General features: G+C 42.0%; 1 protein-coding gene across 4 annotated transcripts in view; it reads right to left on the bottom strand.

Moving 5' to 3' along the window:
* Positions 1 to 1,590: 1,590 nt before the first annotated feature.
* LG07H9orf85 (linkage group 07 C9orf85 homolog) overlaps positions 1,591 to 20,438 on the bottom strand; it is a 37,266-nt gene continuing 18,418 nt past the window's right edge. For 3 of the 4 annotated variants that reach the window (XM_048504103.1, XM_048504104.1, XM_048504105.1), the window contains 3 exons: positions 16,659 to 16,765; positions 3,934 to 4,047; positions 1,591 to 2,271 (listed from right to left, as the gene is read on the bottom strand). In XM_048504103.1, coding sequence (XP_048360060.1) covers positions 2,085 to 2,271; positions 3,934 to 4,047; positions 16,659 to 16,765 — 408 coding nt within the window. In that variant the 3' untranslated portion in view covers positions 1,591 to 2,084. Of the gene's footprint in view, positions 2,272 to 3,933; positions 4,048 to 7,753; positions 8,242 to 16,658; positions 16,766 to 20,438 lie in introns of those variants that run through there. The other variant, XR_007245117.1, reaches the window with a different exon arrangement.

Raw genomic sequence — 20,438 nt, forward strand, 5'->3', positions numbered from 1 at the left:
CTGGTGTGGAAACAGTTTCTTGACAGTGGGCATTTTTGAAGATGGAACAGGCTGTTCATGATTTTGCACAAATACAGGCTGACATTGCATAAAAACAGGGGGGGAAACTGAATGAAAAATCCTCAGTTAAAGCAACCCTGAATCCAAATCACTTGATGGAAGTGAATGCAGTTACAGATATGTGCCACAAGGTGATGCTCACTCTCACTTTGGAATTAGGTATTGAAGCCATGTTCTTGGCAGAGTGCCAAGATACAAAGTTCTGCAGAAGTGGCATGTTATACAGAGTTCCCAGCATTCATTATCAACAGTAGATCCTTATGTATGAAATGAGAATGCAAGTACTGAGTAAACATTTAACTAAACCCATAGGAGGGCTGTGGTTCACAGAGAGTTCTATTTGCATGTCTAAGCACCTGTCAAAAATGCTGGTCCATGGTATATATATATGGTAACCTGTGGCACTTTTAGACTTTGTTTATGAATTTAGCACACAGACAGATTTCTCAAGGGACTTGCATCAATATGTCTGAGATCTATAGACTAATTTTGGAATACAGTTGTCCAGAGGAATATAGCAACAGATGAGGCCAAAATTATCACATTGTATATTTTTCACTTCTGTAAACCGCTTCTACAAACAGAAGCAGAAAAGATACATATTCTCTTAACACTGACAGGCACGCGCCAGACAGTATTATTGCTTATGGAGAACAAATAACGATTTTTAAATTACCAACAGCACATAACACTATTTTTTTCCTAGTACCCATCCTGGATGGTAGTCAGTTCACAATTCTAGACAAAAATCAGACACCCCCCCCCTCCCCGAAAAATAGATGGGGTGGGTTTCTACAGAATTTTCCCCGCTCTCAGTTTCTCTAATATCAAAAGGTTGCACAACTTCCTCCTCCAAGTTTTCATTTTAAAGAATCCGGATCAAAAACCTGGGTTTCCCCAGGACTTCAAACATTCTGAAAAAATTTACTTTTCTATCGCCCATTTGGGATTTGGCAATTTCTCTCAAAGCAACTATTCTCTGCAGAGAAAGAAGTCACCTAATGAATGTAGTGTACTTCTACCATAAAGGTCATTTCTGAAACTCACTTCACCATGATCAGTGAGACTGCTCCCACTGTGGTCTTCACATTTGACTCTCTAGTATCACTGCTGTTGCCACAGTTGTTTAACATGTTAGAACTCACAGAGTAGGTAGTGTATAAGGAGATTGAGGTCCTGTCCTCTTGTACTGTTTTCCTGCCCATTTCACTGAAATGGCTTATGGGCTTCCCAACAATATTTTGCTGATCACTGGTAATATGACACCCCATTTCAAGATGGATGTCTGCTCTGACCCAGCTGTTTTTATTACAAAGTTACAATGATTGAAAATATGCAAGATGTGGAGAACAAACGCATAACAAAAACATAATCAGTGCAGGTTAAAGAATCTGAGAAAGGGCAGTCACCTGCCCAATAAAAGGGATTGGGGGGAGGGACTGTTCTGGCAAAAATAGTGATCAGGATGGCATGGACTATGGAGGCAACATCAGGAAGAAGCACACTCAAGTTTAAGGCATTACTTCATAATTGGTTTAAAATAAAACTTTAATAAGTAATAGAAGCCTCTAGCAGATTTTGTTAACAAGTGTAAGGAAGAATACGTTCATTAGTTTGGTGCCCACCAGGACTCAACTGCTAGGAAGGAAAAAAAAGAAAGGACAATCACACAATAGGCCATTGATTTGCAAAACTCACTGCTATGAGTTGTGAAGGTGGGCAAAGGCTTGAGAACTGGCCAGATATATGAAGGATATATCCATCATGGCAAACTGGTTATTATAATCAAATGAGTTGGACAAAAGTCAACAAGTGAAGGCTGTCATCTGAGACTGCTGCCTGTGGGCAAACCTGTGGCATCTGGCTGGCCACTGCTGGAAACAGGATGCTGGTCTAGATGGGCCATTGGTTTGATCCAGCATAGTTATTCTTAGGACCCTTTCACTACAAAGTTTTTCAGCAGTCACACACAGAGCCCTCTAGCAACAAATTCAATTCATATCAGAACATTTGCTTCAAAGAGGTCACTTGACTTCTGTCCTTTCAGGTGTCAAGTTTTTAATTCCTTGTATGAGTAAATCCGGACCATCCTCATCTTCCAAGTCAGCTAAGTTTAAGCCATCACCATCTTCAAGGTTAACCCCTGCGCTCTTCCTCTGCTGATCGTTTCCAGCAGGTTGGTTCTTGGTCATCATTGGGCTCATCTGAATCCTAAGACAAAAAAAAATACAGCAACATCTTTTGGGCTGAGCTATCAAAGAAGGATAAGAGCTTCTTTGAAGAAAATCCAACATGCTCCTGAATAATTATAGTAACCAGAGAGAAGCATGTTGACCCCAAAAAGCAAGTTAATGTCTAATAGTACCTAAGGAGAAACTGCTGGTACAAGCATAATAAAAATCACTGCCATGCTCTAGATGCAAACCAGATTTCATATCTCTTCGCTGTTCAGTGTTAACGGTGAGCCATTATTTGACAAACCCAGAGCCTGATTTATTGCTTGCCTCTTTTATGACATGACATTACTTAATCTTGTTTAAAGCTCTGAAGCAGGCAACAGATTTACTGAGCAGCATTCAAAATACATTACACTTTCCCCCCCTGAATAGTAGATTGAAATTAATGAGAAGATAAAATATTTAAATGATTAAAACCAGTACCTGAAGCAGAGGAGTTTTCATTACTTAAGAATCAGGTGTAATGTCACAGGCTTTGAGAATTTAAAGTAATTGTACTCTTAGTGAATTTCACGATATTTAAGAAAAATGGGGGCATTGCATTATACTATGCATTGCACTAACTCCAATCCACTGTTAAATCCCACATAATGAAAATATTGATAAATAGGTTTAGTACAGATGAAAATACATAGTCCTCTTAATTATTGTTTTGTTTTTTTAGGAAATATGTTGTTTGAAGTCTGTGCACGCACTCCAATTGTATTTTAATCTAATTCACTTTAGGTAATTATTATAATTTATATGATCTCTATTATTAACAAAAGAGTCTATTTTATGCTATGTAAGATTTAGGTAATGTTGTTGGTCTAAAACCACAATAAATGTATTTTTTGTTGGTCTTAAAATCACAATAAATCTGAATCCGAGCCTGTGCATTCCCCCTTAAGAGCATTCAAGGGCACAAGAAAAGAATGGCAAATAAATTCATCATCATCACTGATCTGAAGGGCATTAATGTGGATACCAGGAATACTCACTCATACTTCCCAAAAAAAGGAAAAAACCTTCCAGACACTGAAAAACTGCAATAGGGAAGCTGTTTTTCTACATGATCAAATTGTAACAGACTATAGATGACATATGTAGGTACATGAGACAGTTCTACTACTTATTACAAAAGATGCATGGACATCCAACAGATGCCTGAGAATATCATACATCTGCCTTCTACATGCTGTGCACATTGTGCGATTGCTGGGCAAATTCTGAAAAATAGGCAAACCAACTTGAGATAATAGTCATAGCTGTTTCACATACATGGTCCTAAAATGAATGTATGGAGATATCTTCAGTAAGCATTTCTATAAACAGACCAACTGGCTCTAGTAGTTCCATCCCAGTTATATGAATAGGTAAAATGCACAGGTTTACATTACCAAACACAAGTTGTGTATGACCAAGCTACCACTTATACATATGATTTATTTATGTCTCCCTAGCTTGTCATATAAATTTCAGTTGGGCGATCATATGACAGGACAGATTCATAATGTATATTAAGACAACCATATAACTTAAATATACACATGTCAAATACAGTGCAATTTTCAATGCACTTATCATAAAACAATCAACTACATAAGAACTTTAGGTACACACACACACAAAAACACCACATTTTAAGTGTGCTTACGGCATAACTATTTTTTCACTTTTCCCACACTTAGCACATAGATCCAGCTCACAAGCACATGGTTTGCAGACTATGTGGTAAGAATCCTTGACAGTCTTCTGTAGACATTTCACACTATTAAGAGGGAAATAAAAAATAAAAAGTAGTTAACAAGAACATTTGTCACAAAGGATTACTACCTACCTGTCATGCTAATCTGCTAAGTTATTTTAACCAGAATATCATTTCAAATAACAGAAGAGATGTAAAACTTCAAGGGGACCTTCCATCATGGAATTATTTTCCATTACAAACTAACCAAAGTACATAGTGACTATAAAATATATACAAAGAATATAAAAGTACTATAATTATAGCTGCCTTCCTCACTGAAATTCAAGGCAGATTACAATGCAATGCAATCATCAGAATGTGTCAACTAAAAAGCAATATAACAGGCACAGGATAATAGAAATCTGAAAGAGAGGATGTATACTGTTACTGATATATCATAGGAATTTAAAATGATAAGGGGCCTTATTTTTCAATATTTACAAATACATTCATTGTAAGTTATTGCATTCATGTGTTTTTCATTATTGCCAGTTAGACAGACAAATTTTTATGGGGCAACAGAATCCTCAACATATAGTACTACAAACTTCACTGTTTCTCAAACTGCAAAAGCATACTAATTCATGTCTTTACTCAGAATGCAACTTCAGCCTACATAGCAGGCGTGCCTGAATTCACAGAAAACTTTTATGGCTATTGTAAAAAAAAGGAGCACTGAAGCAACACTTGTTTACCATGAAAGAAACATTGCAAGGCAACAGGACGGTAGAGACTTGCCTCACCTCTTGTCTAATTTAGAGACTTGCCTCACCTCCATTTAGGGAGGGTTTTAAAATGGGTTTGCTGGGTTCCTGATTCGATTTTAAACTTTGTATTAACCGCTGTTTTAAATTGGGATTTAGTAATTTATTTATATTGGAATCTAATTGTTTAGTTTTGATTGTATTTAGCTGAATTATGATTTAACTTTGTTGTACACCGCCCAGAGCCCTTCAGGGATAGGGCGGTATATAAAACCAAACAATCAATAAATAAATAAATAAATAAATAAATAAATAAATAAATAAATAAATAAATAAATAAATAAATAAATAAATAAATAAATAAATAAATAATCCTTAGTTGATCCAAGACAGCTTGCTGATTATGGACAGCCCCCCTTTCCAGGCCAAGCTTAAGAACATTCTCAGTTGTAGGAGGAGAATGGGGAGGAATGTTGCCTCCTCCCTCTCTTCTGCTAGGTACCTCTGCCTTTATCTCTTGAGAGTGATCTGGCCCTTCCCCCTTGGCATTTTTGGAAATTCCTTGGGCAAACCTGGCCTCAGATTTCTTCAACACCCTCTCTTCAGGGGCAGGTCCATGGCAAGCAAAGGAAATCGGGGTCAATGGCCTCTGTGCCTGCCCCCCGCCTTCCCATGCCTTGCCTTGCCATAAGGTTTAAAAGGCTGTTTTGCCTTTCTGTAAATCTCCAGGAGGCTCCAGCAGATGCCAGCTTCTTTCTCTTGCCTGTTCCCAGGTGTATCTGAGGCCCACCTCCCTTCTGGGGCACGCATCGTCTTTGGAAAGGACCACGTGGCCTTTGGTGCCCTACATGCTTGGATGCCCTGTCAGAGTGCCTTATAAGCCAATTAAATAAAAAAACTCTTGACTCTTACTCTTCTTGCTTGGGGGGGGGGAGAAGAAGAAGAAGAAACAGAAATTAGAGTGTTAGAGATCAAGTGGATTGAGCTCAGTAATAAGGCAATAAAATGCAAATAGACTATAGATCAAAACAACAAAAAATAGACTATAGAATATAATTAGAGTAGTGAAAACAACCTAACAGCTGCTATCTCCTGGCTAGGCAGGACAAGAACTGAGGAAAGAGGAGTGGTCTCGTAACAACCAGGAAGGAAAAAACTTTCATGTCCTGCCTCCTAAATTGGATGGCAAGAAACACTTACAAGATGTCCTCTGCTCAGTGGGAGAACTTGCAGATTTTTGCATCTCAAACCTTGACCCTGGATCCAAGCTTGGAGTGAGTTTCCTACTTAGTCCAACGGCTGTACAATTTTTAAGGGACATTTTTTACTACCCTACAGATGACAGTGTTCCCATTCAGCCAATTATCACTAAGTTTGCTTTGTGTAAATATAAACCTCACTCCTCCCTGCCACCCCGAACGGTATGATTATTGCCATTGGGTACTTTACCCAAAGCCCGTTTAACATACTGGCCCAGTTATCTATTAAAAAACCCGTGTTTCAGGGAACTATTTTTCAGCACTCTGGAGTGTTCTTCCCTTGATGTCATCCTGATGTCTCTTTCTGATATCCTGCAGAATATTTACCTCACAAAAGAGAGACATTTTCATTGGGCAGAATTTAAAAAAGATATAAAACTGTCAGAAATTATTAATTTTAGGCATTTTTCCCCCTGACAGTTTTTGATCTTCAAACATGCATACTTTTTTTTAATAGGCAGGAAGTGGCTTACAGCTATAGAAGAAAGCCCAAACTATTTCTGGCACGTTATTTTGCTCCTTCTCTATGTGTAATTCAAAATATTCATCAATTGACTTAACTTGGTGGGGCTTCCAAAGCAAATGAGAAACAAGACAAGTCATCTGCTTGGTTATAAAACTAACTGGATCCCTAGGTTGGTAAATTTTCAATGTGACTGTTTCTGTTACTATATTAAGCTATTTAGTTGAAGGAGGGCTACACTGCCTGAAACAATATAAACCAGTAATCAGGAAGAGTGGATTTAAATTTGTTTTCTCCTTAAAACTCATTTGCTAGCATAATCTTAATATTTATAACTAGATGAATGCTTCATTTTTAGAATAATAAGTTTTTTGGATAGTATTATAAATACATAGATATATAATTATGAAACTCTCTCCAGTTTCATTTGGGCCACCAGGCCTTACATGTCTTTGCTGCAGTGTTTGTGTTTGCATGCATGCTTGCCTTACCCACAGGTAGAGGAGCTTCATTCTCAAACTGGGGTTTTTTTTACAGCCTGCTGTCATTATAGATTGTGTCCTCCAGGGAGAAAGATAAACCTCAGGTTGTACTCACAAAAATCCCAAGACTTATGAAGTATTCTGCTCATGACATTTCACTTTAATTTCACTTGCCCCTCCCTCCTCACACTTAGCTCCTTGGGCAGATCTATTCCACTCCAAACAATCTTCTATTCATTGAACTTCTAGAAACTTACAATTTAAGATGTAAGGGGTTGATTCTGTGTGCATATATTTGCAAAGGAACAATTAGATTAAGATATTTTTTCTCAGCTTTGTATGTTTATTTTATAATATTTTTACTGTGAAGAGGCATGTTATCTCTGCAGTCACAAATTCACAGTTTTGAGAACAGCAAAACCAAGAATCTGTGATAATATTTTCTAAATGGAAAAACTGCCCAAAATAATCTTACAGAAACCTCTGGAAGAGCACGACATTGTGAATAGATTAATGGAGTTTATTTAACAAAAAAAATTAAATATCGCATGAACATACAGTCTCATGCTTCATAATTAAAAACGAAACCTTATTTCGTAATGAATAATCTTTGGACTATAATGTTTCTTAAATAGAAAACTATTTAAACTACCTGTAGATAGATTTTCCCTCAAAAAGTATATTAGTTATCAAAAAATCAGATTTAAATTTAATTTTAAAAACCACTGATTGAATTTTATTCATGCTGCACCTAGTACAATTTATTTCTCAGACAGCCAGGGTAGTAAGGGGCAAATGCAGCAAGGAGGGGCAACTTACCTGAGTGGAGTCAAAAAGATGTCCTGCTTGTACTGTTTCTTGCAAAAGCCTTCTCTGTTATTATATTGAGATATTGATCTCTCAATATGAGTACTCAGAGAAGCAGGAAGGAGCTAGAAGCATGGGCGTGGTTGGGCCAAGCGGCCCAAGGGAGTGGGAAGGCTGGCTGTGGGTGAAGGGAAGATGTCCGGGCCAAGCTGTGTTCACTGGCAAATCTGACCACTCTGGTGGTAAAGCAAATCCTGGTGCTAAAAGTGGTCTTCCTTGCCATGGAGAGAATAGGAAGTTAAAACAGGACACCAGGAAACAGGTCCGTACAAGAAATCTTGCTGCAATTGACATTTGCTCCCATCACCAGCAAGCACATTGTATGTAATTGGCCACTAAATTTGAGACTTGCAGCTTCCTTCTAGGGTCCAGTGGGGTACAAATACAGCCCAGCCAAAGTTGTTGAAGATTCCTTTCACATGGAAAAGTAATCAGGACTCCTAAAAATGAGAATGATGCTAAGGCAACTGTTGTAAGGATCTCAGTCGTTCTTGTTTCCCTTACAGCCTAAACCTGACCTTGAAGGAGATTCTTTTGGCCGGGCGTCCGGCCAGGACCTGCACCAACGTTGTGAGAATGCTTATCTCGCTGTTGCATAGTAGAATTCCGTTCTCATGAGAACGGGACAGGGGGGATGGGTTAGTCAGCATTATAACCTGTTGTTCGAGCGGGGAAGCTCATTCCTGCCATGTCGTGTGTGTGTGCTTTCCAGGATGTCTGAATAAACGGACTTATAATCAAAAGCCTTTTTATTTCTGCTCTTTGGAATTCCTTACATTATGGCAGGAATCTAACTCATTTTTTTTCTCTTGACTGTGTTTGGATCTCTGGTGTTCTAACATGCAGAGATTGAGTACTCTTGACCATGTGGAAGGCACGATAGCCCCCATAGAGGGTTTCGAGCCTTGCCTTCCAGACTCCGAGGATCCGGAGATGATCCGTTTCGCTGGTGCCTCTCTCCGACCTCGGTCCAGTTCGAGTCTGCCTCTCTTCCCTTGGGACGATCGACATGGTTCAGATCGTGTGGAGATGCATGAGACTTTTGGGGCGCTATCTATGGATCGAGCGCCTGTTGACCGGTTCATTTCCACCCGGCAACGTGTGGATTACAAACCACAGATGCAGCCAGTCCCTGAGGAGTTTGGACTATCTACCATTCATGCTGACACCCAAGAATCCATTGAAAGGTTCCTGGACAAATACTTCGAGGACATTCCCAGAGATCAGCAGTGGCATAGAACCGAGCTTCGCCCCAAAGTTACAGCGAAGCAGGGACGATGACGAGGGTTGGATCGATGATCGGAAGAGGGTTCCACACCACCCTCGGCAGCACCAAACCCGGGAGCCAACGGTTTAATGGGTGAAATCCTTGGAGCAGTTGGAGGCGGAGGAAAACCATCAGAGGAGGAACTGGATCCCGATCTCAATCGCTACCCATGCCCTCGAAAAGAAAATTGGGACAGTGCAGTAGCTGATGCTGCGGGACGCCAAACTTGCCTGGGAGCGAAATAACTGTGGGAGGAGGGAGCGAGAATCTGCAACGGGACCGTGAAAGTCTGCAACGGGACCGCGAAAAGCAACGCCAGGAAATCCAAATGGAGTTGGACCGTGAAAGAGAAGCGCTAAGGGCCAACAGTATCAACAGAATCTAACGATTCATGACAAAGTGCTGGATCAGTCCAAACTGGATTTACAGCGCCAGCGCGACAACATCAAAGCCATCCAAACCCAGAATGAACTGACTTTAGCCATGCAATGAGACGAAAGAGCTAAATTGGATCGAGAGAGGGCAGCTTTGCACGCGCACCAAGATGCCTTAACACGCAAGGAAAGTGAATTGGCTGAACGGGAGCAAACTCTACGACGGCAACGTGAGACGTTGGTTAGAGCCCCAGTTGGTGCCTACACCTTCACCCCCGCACCGGCGGCCCTCCCTCCTGCCAGAGGCGCGGCGCCTCGCAGCCCGGTTCCAGCTTTTCAACCTGGGGCACCATCTCAACCCCCTGCTCCTCCAGCGCCCCTACCCTATCCAGTACAACAACCAGGTTACATGCAGCAGCAACCCCAACACGCACCTAGAGCGATTGAAAGAGGGTTCTACAGACCCCCCATCCCAGCTCATTTTGATGGTACCGCGTCCAAACTTCCTTACTTTATTCTGCAACTCGATGCTCATATGCAAGAATTTCATGATCTATATCGTTCTGAACGCGAAAAAATAATGGTAGACATTGGGTCGGTGTTGGATGGGGTAGCCGCTGAGTGGTTTGTTTCTCTTTATGAATTGCAGGGGGACGACACCCGCACGGGTAGCGGGCTTCCTCCAAGCTATGCGCATTCATCCAAGATCCCAATGCTGAAAACGATGCCATCCATATAGTAAAAACCATCCAACAGGGCAACCGCCTTTGCTGATTTTTGCCCGTCCGAATCGCGCAGCGCCAGTAAACTTCCACCGGATTCTGGCCCGAGCGCATGAAATGCGCAGTATTTTTTTCAAGCAATGGATATTAAACTTCGTGAAACAGTGATCCTTATTCGATCCCGCAAACGCTATGCGGATTGATCGAGCTCGCCTCGCAGGTTGCTGCCCGTCTTGCCTATGCCCGCGCTGGAGGCCGCCACCAAACCAGCCAACATGCCGGGCGCTTCGCCGCTAGAAAACTGGTTCAAGCCAGAAGCGCCGAGACCACGTCGAACGCCGCCGCCGCTTGGGATTGTGCCTCTATTGCGGAGGTCCTGGCCACCTGGCTGCCAACTGCCCGAAGAAGCAGAAGCCTCCCCTCCCGGGCCCCGCGACTGGCCTGCTGCTTCCACGCGAAATCCAGCCTGCCAACTCAAGGATCGTTCAAAGCTACTTTTGATGAGGATGTCGAAGAGGAAGAAACTGCGCTTAGTCTTTCAGCGCACCGTGGATCTTAATCCTTCTCCTGATCCGGTGAGTGAAGGCAGCGCCGCCCATTACTATTTTGACTTCCTTAGCCAACCCCAGTAAACATATCGCGCATTTTGGCCTCTGGCGCTTGTGGACTCAGGTTGCCCCACTGTCTTATGAAACCGCAAGTGGCCGAGGAACTCGGTTTAGACCGAGTCCCCTTGGTGAAGCCCATCCCTTTCACCCAAATGGACGGTAGCCCACTGGGTGGTGAGGGTCCGCCGGTTCAAAACCCAACCGGTACTTCTCCGCTGCAACGATCATTGGGAAAATATTAGTTTCATTCTTGCTCCAGTTGCTAGGCACTCCATTGTTTTAGGTATGCCATGGCTACTTTTACACGGTAACCAACCTTCGCTTTGGAAGGAGCTAATCCTTCAATTCTCAGATCCCCCCGGGCGGAGATCAAGCATGGATGGGGGAAGAATCCATCGGTAGGGGGGGGGAAGTTCAAACGACATCGCTAGCAAGGGCTGTAATCGTACTGTCGGCTCCCCTTGCTGTAGTAGAAATCCCTGCTACGCATGCATCCGTCAAGACTCATCTAGAGTTTTCCAGGAACAGAGAGAGTGCAAGCATCAGCTTCCCCCATAGAGATACACCGACATTGACAAAGATCCTGCTACAACCCGGAGCCCACTACCTAAGGGTAGGATCTATCGTGATGAGTCCCACCGAGGAAAAGGAGCTCCGCTACTTCTTAGGGATAAAAAAAAATTTAGCCCGCTGGTTTCATACGGGCGAGCCACAAAACACACACCATGCCGCTTCTTGTTTTATTTGTTAAGAAAAAGGATCGGTTCGTTAAGACTGTGTACTGGATTATCGTGGGCTAAATGCTGTTTCCATCTCCAACAAATATCCTTTGCCCTTAATAAAGGACCTTTTGGATGCCCTAGGCAAAGGCCGGATTTTTACCAAATTGGATTTTATGGAAGTTTATTATCGTGTTCTGCATCACGGAGGGGTACGAACATTTAAACAGCATTTTAATCACAAAATTCGGCAATATGAATATTTAATAATGCCCTTCGATTAGCTGGGGCCCCAGGGGCTTTCATGGCCCTCATAAACGAAGTATTACATGATTTATTGTACAAGGGAGTAGTCGTATATTTGGATGATGTTTTGATTTACTCACAGACACTGGAAGAGCATGAGGCTTTTAGTCCTGGGAAGTTTTTTACAACGCTTACTTGATAACTCCTCTTTGCCAAATTGTCAAAATGCTGTTTTCACCGTAAACCTCCATAGGACTACCTGGGCTATCGAATATCCTCTCGACGGGTTCTAGAAATGGACCCAGCTAAAGTGGCCGAGAGTGGTTGACTGGCCTGCCCCCACCAATAGGAAGTGGAATTCGCAATCTTTCTTAGGGCTTTTGCTAACTTCTATCAGACTTCATTCCCCATTTTGCCAAACTTCTACCTTTTACCGGGCCACTGATCTTTTTACGCACTCAAAGCGAAAGGGACGCTTCTGCTGCCAAGCCCGAGCCCCCCCTCCTGGTCGCAGGAATGCCAATTACGCTCCAGCAGCTGAAAAAACAGCTTTCACAACTGAGTTTTTCAATTCTGACACATCCCCACCCTGAGCTTCCTTTCATCGCTTCACTTGGATGCTTCGCTGGATACAAGGCGCTGGGCGCTGCCCTCTTGCAGAAAAAAATAAAGACAATAAATTGGTACCGTAGTGCTTATTTATCCAAAAAAATTTTCTGGTTCAACTAAACTGGACTGTCGGAGATAAGGAAATCAGCTGCCATCAAACTCCTTGGCGCTTGGAGCACTTGGCGCCATTGGTTAGAAGGAGTTTCAAAGCACCCCTTTCAAGTCTGGTCGATCATAAAAATTTGGCTGCTTTCCACACCCCTCAAAATGTCCGGGCTAAACAATTACGCTAGGCTGATTTTTTCTCTCGCTTTTTCCTTTAATGGGGTCCATTTTTCCCCCGGTAAAAGCAATAAGCTGGTTGATGCATTGTCCTGCCTCCCCGAGGGGGGAGACGATCCCTACGTGGATATTCCACGCACCGTTCGCTCTCCCTCCCAGCTAGGATTGGCTGTCACCCGCTCACAATCCTCCACGCCACCCCCCCCCCCCCCCCACGCCCATCCCAGCTTCATCGCCTCCCCTTCCTTCCAAGACCCTCAAGGAGGCGGGATTACGCCAACTGCCAACAGAGGAAAGATGCACAGCTACGGCTTTGAGGATGGTGTGTCTGGAAAAAGGGGGGTATAAGCACGCTCCTCCTCCTCCGAAGCAGGTTCTTCAAGCTATGCCATGATGCTCGGCCAGGCTGGAGCACTCCCCGCTGGGTTTGTGAAAACTCCTCTTCATCTAGCCTGCGCCAGTTTTGCGTTGGCGCTTCTATGGCGCGCAAGGACGCTTTGGGAGTCTTTACATTAAAGGGTGTTCCATATGCGCGAGGCCAAGTCAATACCGGGAAAGCCTCATGGGTTACTGAAACCTATCCCCGCTGCCTCCCGACCCTTGGCAGGTTATTTCAATGGATTCTTATCACTGACTCTGGCTCGAACAGTCACGGGAACACTGTGTTGTGGGTGGTGGTGGATCTCTTCTCCAAACAAGCACATTTCATTCCTTGCACCACCATACCTTTCAGTCTCCCAAACTAGCCCGCTTCTGTTCATTCAACACATCTACCGCCTGCGTATTCCTCTCCTGAGAAGGTGGTAATCGGATCGTGGCCTCAATTCATTTCTCGATTTTGAAGGCTTTCCTGGAGTTGTTGGGAACCATTGAATTCAGCAGTCGCCGCCCTCTACCACGCTCTCAAAGTGACGGCAGACAAAGTGAACTGATCTAACAGAACACTAGGAGCAATATTTCACGCTTTGTTATACAAACTACCATCAGGGACACCTGGTGTGAATTGCTTCCCTTCGCAGAGTATGCTTACAATAATGCAGTTCATAGCAGTACACAGAAAACCCCATTCGAAGTAGTCTCTGGCCGATCCTCTTCCCCGGGCCAAGGTTGCTGCCCAGCTGCCGGGCGGAGGTATTGCAGCCACCAGAATTTAACTCAATGGATTTTGTCACTAGCTGAAGGCTGGAAGTCAGTTCAGTCTACCTTAAAACAGGCTCAAGAAGCCCAAAAGTTTCAGGCAGATAAACACCGCTTCAGAATTCCCCTTTACGTGTTGGAGCTTGGGTTTATTTGTCCACTAAAACCTTCCAGACGCGTGCATAAATACCTTCAAAACTTGGCAAGAAATTTGTGGGTCCCTTTCAGATTACTAAAAGTGATCAAATGATGTTACTGTCACGCTTAGATCTGCCTAATTCACTTAAGTAACATTCATCCCGCTCTTCCATTCCCAGCTTGCTCTCAAGGAGGCTCCCCGCCCAGATGCCTGGCACGAATTCCCTCCTGAGACACCCCGGGCCAGTTATAACTCTGATGGACATAAGCATTATGAAATAGACGCTTATCCTGGACTCTCGCTTCTTTCGCCAAACGCTCTACAATATCTGGTGTCATGGGTTGGCTATTCTTCTGGCCATAATCAATGGGTGTATATAAGGAGAATACTCGATGCCCCTCTTTAATTGCTGCATTTCACTCAAGCTTTTCCGACAAACCGGGAGGGGAAAAGGGGAGATTTCTTTGTAGGGGAGGCAGAGTGTAAGGATCTCAGTCGTTCTTGTTTCCCTTACAGCCTAAACCTGACCTTGAAGGAGATTCTTTCGGTCAAGGCCGGCCAGGACCTGCACCAACGTTGTGAGAATGCTTATCTCGCTGTTGCATAGTAGAATTCCGTTCTCATGAGAACGGGACAGGGGGGATGGGTTAGTCAGCATTATAACCTGTTGTTCGAGCGGGGAAGCTCATTCCTGCCATGTCGTGTGTGTGTGCTTTCCAGGATGTCTGAATAAACGGACTTATAATCAAAAGCCTTTTTATTTCTGCTCTTTGGAATTCCTTACAACTGTCATGGTGAAAGTACAAGAGTGGGGAGAGAGTACAAGTGGGGGAGAGTACAAGAGCTAAGTTTCTGAATCACCATGACCCGCTTACTATAAAGAGGCTACCAATTCAGCAGTACGTCAAGCTATTACAAAATATTACTAATGGAGAATATTTGAACTTTGGAATATTTTCAGAGTAATCTAACACCAACACAAAAACATTTCACATGTTACATATAGTAAAATTGTGAGCATGAAAATATTTTGGTATCATAATGATACAATCTACCTTCTGACAATCAAAATTAGTACTTGTAGCCCATATAAGGACATCATTTCAAAAAACAAAACAAAAACACAGCCAAGCTAGTATTTTAGAGCAGTAAGTGCTGTTTTGCAGATGTCTAGCAACCTGAAAATTCACTACAAAAAATAAATATAAGCCTCAAGTATGAAGTGTGACTGCATAATCAGGTATTTATACCTCTAATATATCCAGCTTTCAATCTTTCCATCTAGCATTCCACTGAAGCAGTACTGCTAGAATGCTCAGCTAATTATATCAGTTTGTGTTCCTGCTACACCAACACTCCTGAAATAATACAGGAAAAGGAATACTGATTTTTTTCTTATTGCCTGAAATGAAACATCAGGAAGTCAACTAATAATTCCATCAACAGGTGATTATTAGCAACCAAGCATAAAAAGGACAGGGTTTCTGGTTACTCATTTGTTTAAAACCAGTTTTAACGGGTTATTTTATTAATAGGTTTTAAATGTACCTCAAGTCAACCTGTGCTATGGGGCAGGCTTGAAACTGTATTGAAACTGAAAGTATTTTCTTGGCAGGTTTCAGTCTGGCAGCTGAATGTGTTAGTGATTACAGGGATTTTTTTCTCTATCATATTTGCTTTGACAGTTGGAATTTCAGCAAAATGACTTAGAAAAAATGGTTGGATCTGCCATATTTGCCCTATATGCCACTGCACCACAAGTTTATCCTTCATCCATTGCTTTAATTCTTGAAAGGGACTCCAGTATCATTCAACAGTTAACATCAGTAATGTACTCAGACTCTTGTTTGTGACTGGTAGATGAATCTTGAGCCAGATTGAGTGACAACTTATCACCAACTCTCCTCTCCACTCACAACAATAATAAAGAAATTGTCAATCTTGTTTCTAAGCAGCAATAAGTGTGGGAGGTCAAAATATTACCCCTCAGTTACAAGTTCTGCTCTTTTCAGAAATTACGGTAAAGGCTGTAAGTGGGCCCACATGCTCAAGTGTAAAGAAAATCCCCAGTCAAGTTACTTTGGAAATTAAGAAAAGGAGGGATATAAATATTTTAAATAATGGTTTCTACTTAATTAAACGGTTTTTACTTAATAAACATTTAAAGAGATCAAATAGTTTAGTCTGTGTTTCTAAAACATATTTTAGAACGGCTACTGAATTTTTCAACAATCCTAATGTTGATGCCAAATGACAATCTCACATCTTAACAATTGTTACATCAACACAATACTATTCTATAACTTCACTACATTTAATCTTCAAATCTGTATAACACACCAGTGGAGCTATCAGCATTTTTCTTCCATACTTTTAACTACCGTAAAACAACTTACACCCGGAAATTCATTAAAAGAGTTAAGTGCACCACAAAATTATGACACATGTCACAGAAGGAAAGAAATCCATGAATAGCCAATTAAAGTTTTAATAAGCTACAGACATTCCAAATATCCTTTTACCAAAATGAACTGTATTGTATCTTGAAGGCGACATCTATTATTCTAAGAATTTAAATTCAGAACATTGCATATCTGCATATTCCAGTTAAAATTTTTTGAAAGGCACAAGCCCACAGCCTGGGCACAAGAAAACATTCTGTGTATCAAGCACAGAAAAAGTTGCATTTGTCTCCATCAACCTGCATGCATTATGTTTTTGGGTAATAGCTAAGCAACAGTAAAATTCACTCACCATTTTTTAGGCTTAGTTAGTGGTTTGTACTTGTTGAATTTCACACGCCATTCTAAGACTTCTTTACAATGTTGACACAGACCTTCATGCTGTTTTGCATTGAGTTTCTACAAGAAATGTTTAAAAGTTCACATTTACTTGATGTATTTGAAAGGAAAAGTTTACCAATGAATAATTTTAGTGTAAGGAACCATTTAAGATGTTTTAATTATGAATTCCTTTCAGTGGTGGAGCTACAAAGGGACGGAAGTGCGCGCGCTACACCAGTGTGTGCCTGGAGTGTGCAAAAATCACCTCTGCCCCCGCCCCCCTCGCCTCGCCCCACCAGCCTGGCTCATTTTCAGCCAGCAGAAAGCTGTTTTCTACTAACTGGAAAAGGTAAGGACCCCGGGGGGGGGGGGGGGATAGAAAACGTGGAATGCACCCCCGGGCGCACTCCTGCCCATATATACTTCTGGGTCCTTTATTATAGTCCACAGTCCAAAGAGATCCCTTTGGGATACTAAAAGCTTCCACATACCCTACAGGCTTATTTGTATTTTTTCCTTTAACAGAAGTTCCTCCATTGCATAGTGCCTTGAGAAAGCGGAGAGCTCTTCCAATACGGTGTGAGGAGCTGCTGCCTGAAGAACTAAGTTTTCTAGACATGCAGTGTTAACTGCATAATTCTCCAGGCTGTTTCGAAGGAAGAGAATTTCAACAGCTTTACAGAAAGCTTTATGGCAAGGTCAACCACCTAACTAACCTGCTGACCCGAATCTGGAATGGAGCTTTCCTAGCTTGCCCCTCTCACTCTAGCTAACTACATCAACAAAATGCTGCCCTAGAAACAGCATTGTGGATTTATGTGGGAGGCTCATTCCGCACATGCAGAATAATGCACTTTCAAACTGCTTTCAGTGCTCTTTGAAGCTGTGCGGAATAGCAAAATCCACTTGCAAACAGTTGTGAAAGTGGTTTGAAAATGCATTATTTTGCGTGTGCGGAAAGGGCCAGAGTCTCAAGTGAGACTGAGTGACTATGCATCCTTCCTTTGTCAGCAAAAGAGCCCTTTTGCTGGAACCAGCTCTTCTTTCTGTGATGTGATGGACTTTTCACTTTTTAAATAAATAGGGCATAGTATGATGACAATTCATGTACCCACACATATGACTCACACATGATTAAGGACATTGATGCCTCATAATACTTAAAGCACATATAAAGTGGCCAAATTATTTAACGGTTTTGTACCATGAGCTAATATAGATCCATTAAGGAACTTGCAGAGCTAGCTCTCTTGGAAATGTTCACTGGTACAGCTTCCAATATGACAAAGGGAGCAGGTGATTAATTTAAAACATGTATACCTCTAGTTACCTTCTTCCATTCAAGAGATGAATCTTATAAAGGGGCTGGTTTGTCAGCTGCAACATCTACAGCAATGAAAATTACTAAGAAAATTCCAGTTGTATGCACAGTTTGCTTGCAATCCTATAAATGGCCCTTTGGAATGAAAGCATTGTTCCTGTTTACTTACTTAGACTCCACCCTTCTCTCCAATGGGGACTCCAAAGCAGCTTGCATCCTTCTCCTCTCCTCCATTTTATTCTCATAACAACCCTTTCTCATCCTCAGACCATTACCATGTTACATACGCAAGGCTTGTTCTACAGCAATTAGAGGAGGGACTGAGTTCTGTAGTTCACTAGATATAGTTTCAATTTCAAGGTTATCTTCACAGGAATAAGGACTAGAAACATGCTTTTAAGAAACCCATGAAAACTAAGCTGTGCTTTAGATAAACAACTGCTCGGTACTAAACTGAAACGTCACCAAGCTGATACTTTGGGGTGAAAGAGAAATTGTGGGATGCAACCACCCCTGCCCTCAGCCAATCCTCCAAAGTAACTTTAATTGGATTCTTCTGTTTGCAAACTTGGAAGCCACAGAAGACCCAAGGCTGCAATACAGCACCAAGTAGAGAAAGAGAGAGGCCCAGGGTTCTTAGTAATGCAGGAAAGCTGCCTGCCTTCCACTACTATGCTGAGAAGCTGATCTGCAGACCAGGAACAGAAGTAACCCCTTATTATCTACAATACAAGGACAAACTAGAGCAGTAGTGGCGTAGTGGTTAAGAGCAGGTGCATTCTAATCTGGAGGAACCAGTTTTGATTCCCCGTTCTGATGCTTGAGCTGTGGAGACTTATCTGAGGAATTCAGATTAGCCTGTGTACTCCAACACACACCAGCTGGGTGACCTTGGGCTAGTCACAGCTTTTTGGAGCTCTCTCAGCCCCACCCCCCTCACAGAGTGTTTGTTGTGAGGGGGGAAGGGAAAGGAGTTTGTCAGCCCCTTTGAGTCTCCTTACGGGGGAGAAAGGGGGATATAAATCCAAAACTCTTCTTCTTTCCCCCAACCTGCAGCGTAAACAGGACTCGGCATCATAAGTGTAATCTAACTATCTAATTAAGAGGGGGGGGTTAAACAAGCCGGGATGATTTAGAATTCAAGGGCAAGGGATGGCAGGATAAAGGTGACACTTTTTAAAAAAATGTTATGCGTATAACTCAGTATTACGGGAGAGACAAAACAATGAAGAATTTGTAGAGATATGAGCATTTAAACTTAAGGTTGAAAATGCTTCTTTTCTTAAATGAAATATATGAATTGCAACAGTTCTAACACAAAGCATTTCAGACTTGTTGAGGACAGCAGATTAGCTGGAAGTTAATTTACTGCACAGTGGCAATCATTTCTAGAACAAAGACATGAGACTACAGAACAAAGTGTTGCTGTTAGCTTTAAAGTCAAGTTACCTGAATATAATTGCTAGTTCTAAAGTTCTAAAGGAAATACTCAACTAATTTCTAAAGGGCAATCCAAGGAAAGGTGTTTTTTTAAAAAAAGTCACCCAATTCTCTCCTTTATGATTCCTGCAATACTTGGCCATGTGCTTGTTTTATTGACACTTCCATAAATAAAACATACTTATTAAAAGAATCCATGATGGTTAGAACTATCAGCTTTCAGGGGAGTGTCTGACATTTCAAAATACGACAACTATTTCTGTCATTAGATCTGTTTTTCTGCAACCATGCATTGCATATTAAGCAGAGGCAACCCTCACAAGCCCATATCAATACCCAGCTTGTTATCAACTGGGAAGGGGAGAGGGTCAGAGCCAATGAATTCATTGTGGGAAAGCCAGCAACAGGGACAAAAATGTGTAGCTTAATGACATCATCCAAAAGCAAAATGAAAAATGTTATTCCAACGTTTTTGTTGTGCCTTTGTGGTCACAGTTGGCTGGAAAAGAGAAAAAGGCTACAAAGCACAAATGCACTTCAATGGTATGTTACAACCTCAAGCTCACATGGAACAAATGAGTCAGAAATAATTCCTTACCTGATTTATTCAGTGATTATTTTCTTTTCTGTCATATTTCAAGCTCGATTATCCACTAAGGATTCCTGCGGTAACATGATTACCAAAGAGTGACTACCCTGACTTTTGTTGGTGGTTGGCGGGGGAGACCCTCAGGAGCACTATAGAAAGCAAGGAGAAGATTTGCAGTGGTAGTTTGGGGACTGACAGAAATTACTGCTTCTCTCTTCCACAGATTTAAGTGCCATTTGTCTTCAGATGTTGGCATGCAAACTTCAATGCAGTTCAGATGTTAGAACATACCTACCCATGCAGTTCTAAGCTATCATTTTCACCTGCCATTGAGGAATGAAAAGCAGAAGCCCAGCATTGTGTCTGAATCCAGCTGAGCTGAGAATCCCTTCCCAAGGAAT

Source organism: Sphaerodactylus townsendi, linkage group LG07 (assembly GCF_021028975.2).
Source record: "Sphaerodactylus townsendi isolate TG3544 linkage group LG07, MPM_Stown_v2.3, whole genome shotgun sequence".
Classification (NCBI taxonomy): domain Eukaryota; kingdom Metazoa; phylum Chordata; class Lepidosauria; order Squamata; family Sphaerodactylidae; genus Sphaerodactylus; species Sphaerodactylus townsendi.